This window comes from Orycteropus afer, unplaced genomic scaffold, assembly GCF_000298275.1.
Source record: "Orycteropus afer afer isolate SDZICR_OR568_19922 unplaced genomic scaffold, OryAfe1.0 scaffold00174, whole genome shotgun sequence".
Taxonomy (NCBI): domain Eukaryota; kingdom Metazoa; phylum Chordata; class Mammalia; order Tubulidentata; family Orycteropodidae; genus Orycteropus; species Orycteropus afer.
In genome coordinates this window covers 6291599-6297610 of record NW_006921761.1, presented here as the reverse complement: position 1 = coordinate 6297610, position 6012 = coordinate 6291599, and the positions used below count along the sequence as shown (strand labels likewise).

General features: G+C 59.7%; 1 protein-coding gene across 1 annotated transcript in view; it reads left to right on the top strand.

The window, feature by feature from the left end:
* Positions 1-6012, top strand: part of EXD3 (exonuclease 3'-5' domain containing 3) — an 84875-nt gene that overhangs the window by 13334 nt on the left and 65529 nt on the right. The window contains exons 3-4 of the mRNA XM_007947077.1: positions 3289-3465; positions 3851-4018. Coding sequence (XP_007945268.1) covers positions 3289-3465; positions 3851-4018 — 345 coding nt within the window. The remainder of the gene's footprint in view (positions 1-3288; positions 3466-3850; positions 4019-6012) is intronic.

Here is a 6012-nt window from a genome sequence, read left to right as displayed (position 1 = left end):
CCTTCTAGCTCAGAGCACATCCCGCATGGAGGTGCCTACCTTCTAGCTCAGAGCACATCCCGCATGGAGGTGCCTACCTTCTATCAGCTCTTGCTGTGGGAACAACACACACAGCTGCTTAAACCACGTGGAACCAGGGTCCAGCCAAGCTGATACCCCACCTCAACTAGCACAGTACCCTCTTGTTTGTTGCTCGCTTTATCACACTGTGGTGCAGAGCATGGCCCATGTGGTTTTCTTGGTGCGTGTGCAGGCTGACTCAGTGGTTAGTTTGTAGAAATGGCCCCAGTGTGCCAGGGAGACGTGAGGTCCCAGCCCTTCTGCCTGGAGGGACTGCAACCCATCAGTTCACAATTCTTTTCCAGGGCAGGTCATGTGGCCACTCCTGGGTGCCAATGACAGAGAAGAGGCATGCTACACGGTGGCCAGCGAGAGCTCAGGCATTTGGACAACCCAAGTGACCACCAGGGCCGAGAACCAGGGGTCTGGGGCAGTCTCCACAGTGACTGAGTGAGAGTTGGTGGTGGCTTAGCCAAGACAGTGGAGCCGTGGGTTTTCACTTCCATGACTTTGATTTTTAAAGTCCCCATTGGTTCTTTCTCCAACCTGCCCACCATCCTGCAATGTTTTGCTCTTTTCTTAATCTTGATTCCTCTTCCGTTCTGTTCATAATTTAGACATACTCACCTTAGCTGTCAGTTCCCAGATTGCTATCCTATTGTCCCACGTGCCTGGGGCTATAAGCGTCCCAGTGGGGATGGCTGTCACTCATAGTGTATGGCCTCCTTGTGTTTTGTAATTTTTCATTGTGAACTCATTTTGGTGGGACATTGCCCCCTGGTGGCCCAGGGACCCCAGCAGCCTTACCAAGCAATGACCTAGTTACTGGGTTTTTGTTCTGCAAGATGCCTCAGGGTGTCACTAGATTGAGATGAACTTCCTGGACCACACATACACTTTCAGATCCCAAGTCCTTGTGAGGTGTGGGCCCAATGTCACATTTTCAGGAGTGGCTTTCCTTTTATCCCCAGAGTCCAGGGAGACAGGCACGGGGCCTGGTCCCCTTACTGGCACTGGTGGCTTTTTTCTGGCCCATCTGACCCCAGGGGTCATCCCTGGAGGGTTACACCTGTTTACTTCCTGGCTCAGGGCCCCCAGGCCTTGTCTCCACCTTCACAGAGCATTGGCCCCTCCACAGCAGCTCTGGTTCCCCTTGCATGCTCAAGGCGCCTCGTTTTCGGTTCCTGCCTTGTTCCTGGCGGATGGGAGCTCCTTCCTGGGTGCTCAGCAGCTGTTGTTCAGTGCCTGCTGTGGGGCAGTGGCCAGGTTCCTGGTGCACCCTTGTGTTGGAGGCCAAAGTCTGCATTGATTTCATTCTCCGTAAGCATATCAAATTGGCAGCACTGGATGGCTGTGGTTACCTGGGAGCCCCACACTCGAGGAGCTGGGGAGCTCAGAACGGGGCATGGCCTTCACACGGCTCCGTGGGGCGCGTTGCATACCTGAGGCACAAGGTTTAGGGGAGGCATGTGTGTACAGGTGCAGACGAGGCCTGTCCAGGGGGCCAGGGGGAAGGCTATGTTGAGAACGACTGGTGCCTCACTGGCTGATGTGGGCAGTGCTCCCACTCCAAGGATGGCAAGTGAGAGGGTGCCAGGAGGGTTCACATGGGCAGTGACAGACCCCATGGTGGCTTGGTGGCTGTCACAATGTCCATCCCTCCGTCCTGAGGTCCCGGGCCTGTGGGTCAGGGGTGAGCATGTGACCCCAGCTTAGCCAGTGGGACAATGGAGCGGTCACCTGGGAGCTTCTGGGGAGGAGGCCAGCACAGTGTGTAAAGGTGACACCATGGAGGACAACACCCCTGTCCTTGGGGACACAAGGACAAGGATGAGACAGGGAACTAGACTGCTGGCCACCACCAGGCTCACTCAGGGCAGCTGGGCTGAGGGCACTGCTCTTCACAGTGGCCCCACATCTGGTTCAGGGTGCTGGAGGCTCACTCCACCCCCAGCCTCCTTTGTGTTCAGTGAGTGATGGCAGCTTTGGGTTGAGACACCCCAGCAGTGGGAGGGCTGCAGCTGTGTCATGGGGGGGACACCTGTGATTGCACTGGCCGCCGAGGGTTTCTTGGGGGTGTTCGCAGCTGCACACAGGGTACACCTGTGGTTTCCTGGGGCCTGGAAAGGACAGCCATCAGCCCTGCACAGCTGGTCCCCTGGTTGTGCACCTTAGCACGCTGGGGGAGCTGCCCCCTATCCTGAGACCCTGAGGGAGCACAGAGCCCATCCTCAGCTGAATCAGCGGTGGCCCATCTGCAAGGACGTTCCCACTCCCACCCCAGACCCTCACAGGGCTTCCTGCCACCCACCATTAGAGGGTCCTGTGAGAGGCGGGGCCCAGGGAGCTCTTGGGGCATGCTCAGCAGTGACCCAATGGTTGTGGGGCTCATAGCTCAGTCCACCCCAGCTGTGTGCACGCAGTCCCCACCCACCCCACTGAGGGCATGGTATCATAGCACTATGGCTTCCTGGGGGCTGTCCTCAGGGGGCTGTACTGGGGGCTGTTCTTTGGGGGCTGTCCTGGGGCCTGTCCTCAAGGCTGTCCTAGGGGCTGTCTCATCTTTTTGAGGACAGTTCACCCATAACGTCAAATGTGGCCACCACTGACTGGCACGGGAAGCTGCAGAGTGCCAGGCCAGGAGAAGGTCACAGACTCGCACGGAGGAAGGCCGGCAGACTTAGGAGATACCTTATTCGCACCTTGTCTTTCTTCACGGTTACGTGGAGACTTCGTGTCTGGCTCAGGAACGTTGTCTGGGTTTTTTCAGCTGTGCTGGGTCTTTCCTGCTCCCGCAGTATAGGGGATAACAAAGTTCACAGGGTGGGACTTGGTCCCTTTGTTTTTTCTGTTTCCCAGTGTTTGTTGGGACTTAGTGGCTAGGCTGTCCCCACAGGGGAAAGTGGGCTGTGAGTGCCCTCTGGGAAGGTACATCAGACACAGATGAAGGGGTTGTTGGCCTGTCGCCACCAAGCCGAGCCACCTTTTGGATAAAGAGCCGGCCTTTGTCTGAGCCGGGGAACAAACTCCTTGTCTTTATGGGATCGTTACTGGGACAATGACCGCCATCCCTGTGGGCTTGGGGTGCAGCAGACCATAACGGAATCCTAGGGTGAAGAGTCACTGGGGGTGCGCAGTGGCTGACTGCAGCAGTCATCTCTGGGCAGGCACCGTGCAGTGGGAGGGTCTGCAGGGCCCAGTCTGTGATGCCCTTCTGTGCTTCTGCAGCTCCGGGAGGAAGCCTGGCGGGGCTTTGCTGCCCTGGACGACCCGCTCACTGGACTCCTGGACATGCTGGAGAGTGGCCTGCCTAGCAAGGGGCAGGGCCACTCACTGCTGGCCTGGCTCGCCTGTGAGCTGCAACGCTGGCTACAGGCGCAGCCGCGATACCCTGGGCCAGCCCCCGTGAGTGCGCCCCCGCAGGCTCCTACGTTCCAAAGCCACGGCCTTCCCAGCCTCCGTCCCCCTGCACCCACACCCACCTAACCAGGCTGCTGTGCCCAGCTCCACTTGTCCAAAGCTGATGGGTGGGGGTACTTGGCCTTAGGGCTAGCTCTCCTGCTTTGGTCCATGGCCTTGACCCTCGGTGTCCCAACAGGGTCTCCCCACTATTTCTCTGTGTCCTGCTGCCTGCCCTAAGCATCTGCCCCATGGCTGCGTGTCCCCATCCCAGCCTGCCCCAATCTAGAGCCCTGCCCTGTCAGGTCCCAGGACTGGCTGCAGGTGGGTGGCAGGGAACTCGGGAGGCCCTGTAATGAAAGCCTGGCCTGGCCTGCCTCGTGTCCTCCAGGGCAGCCCACAGCTGGAGCAGCTGCAGGCCCGTCTGGCTGGGCTCCTCACTGGGAGCCCGCTCAGCCTCACCGAGCCGCTGGTCAGCATCTTCCGGCTGCAGGACGCCGACCGGGGTCTTCTGCTGGGCCATATCGACCGCCTCCACAACAGGGGCAAGTTCAAAGAGGTGCATGTAACTTCTGATCATCCCTGAGGGAACAGGGCCCACTGGGCAGGACTTGGCCAGGTCTGCTGGAGGCTTGGGCCCCGAGCCTGAGGCTTCTTCTCTGCACCAGCTTCTAGCCCCCTGTGTGGGCGCTGGGGGGCTTCAGGACCCTGTTAAACACGTGCTTGATGTCCACATTGGGGTGGGCCTCACCAGACCTGTCCTCCTGAGGGTACCCTGGCACCACGGGCCTCACACAGCCTGGTTCTGGGCCTAAAGTCTAAGCCCTGGCCTCCCCGTCCGTGTCACTGAACATCTGGGGGGCGTCTGGAAACTGCAGACCCCCGCCCACTCCGTCGTCAACGCGTCTGTTCCACATTCATCCACTGGCCCTGTACCTTCAGTGTGCTATTCGCATCCAGAGTCGACGCAAGGGGACAGCAGGAAGTGGGCCGACGTACAGAGGCCCGTGACGCCCCCTTCCCCTGGCTCCTCCAGATACCCCTCGTGCCACCTGCCCCTGGCCTGCCCCACCCTGCCTACCCCTCCAGGCGCCACCCGGCCCCAGTGGTCCCCTCCGTGCCCCCGTCCAGTGCCCTGGCGCACAGCTCTTCTGTGCCAGTGTTCTGGGGCCATGTGGCACTGGGCTCTCCTTTTCTCTCTTCTTCCCGTCCCCAACCCCACCACCACCTGGCGTGTCCGAAGGTCTCTCGCTCGCCCGAGTCCACATCTGGGCTTTGCTGCTGCCCCTTGAGAAGAGGTCCTTGTCTGTGTGTGCCTGACCTCCAATGGCAGGACCAGACCCCTGTAGGCGAGGAGCCTTGGCTCTGCCTCCCCTCCCGGGGGCCTGCACCCTGGCTGTGCAGCCGCCCACAGCAGGCTGGGCCAGTCTGTGCTCCAGGAGCCAGTTGGGGTGGCAGTGGGGGGGTGTCTGAGTGCCTGGGCCTGACCTCGGGCCCCTCCATGGAGCCCCTCTGTGGAGCAGGGAACACACGTGGCTGGTCAGGGGTGGGGGGTGCTGCACCCACTCCTGGTGTCCGTGGTATGAGGGCCACTTTGTCGTGAGCTGGGTTGGCCCAGCAGCAACGGTGCTGATTCTGAATCTTCCTGTGGTTTCTCGGCTCTGGGGACTGGGGACCCCTCGGCTGCCCTGTGTGACCCTCGGTCATGCTTTTAGTTCGGTGCTGGCACTCAGGGGACATAGGCAGACTCCTTCCCCCTTCCATGGACAGCTGCTGGTTTGGTCAGCATCTGCCTCTCCTTGATCCCTGGTGGGTCAGTGTGGGCTCAGGAACCTTGTCAGGTGAGGTGTGACATTTAGCTCAACGTTGGGGCTTTGGGATTAAGGACAGTTTGGCAGGCACTCTCTCAGCATTGCGGGAGCTCATGGCAGAGCTCACAGACGCAGGCACCTTTGGGCCTGGCCAAGCGTGTCTGGCTGTGGCCTGAGCCCTAGAAGCAGTAGGAAGTGGTGTGGTCCGCAGTGAGTGGGGCAGAAGACATAGGCAGCTTAGTACAGCCTTGGCACCAGCCAGTGACTGAGGCAGGACCAAGGCAGACTCAACAGGTGCAAGGGGTCCTGGTGGTCACAGGGCATGCTGGGAAGCTGGCACACAAACCTCTGGCAATGCCAGCTTGGAGGTTCCACTCCCTCAGTAGCCTTGAGCCCTTGGTCTTGCCAGCCTCCCCCCAAAAAAAACCAAACTCACTGCCATCGAGCTGATTCTGACTCATAGTGACCCCCACTGGGTTTCCAAGGCAGTAAATCTTTATAGAAGTAGATTGCCCCGTCTTCTTTCTGGCTGGTGAGCTTGAACTGCCAGCCTTCTAGTTAGCAGTTTGATGCTTTAGGCCCTGTGCCAGCAGCACTGTCAGGGCCTAATTCAGGGACAGTGCTGCTGGTGGCCCAGATCAGGGTGGGCTGGTGGTGACCTGCAGCTTGGAGGGTGGAGCTGTGCAGGAGAGGGTGGGGAGTCGTGCAGGGTGGAGGGTCTAAGTGGGTCTGAGTGGGCTGG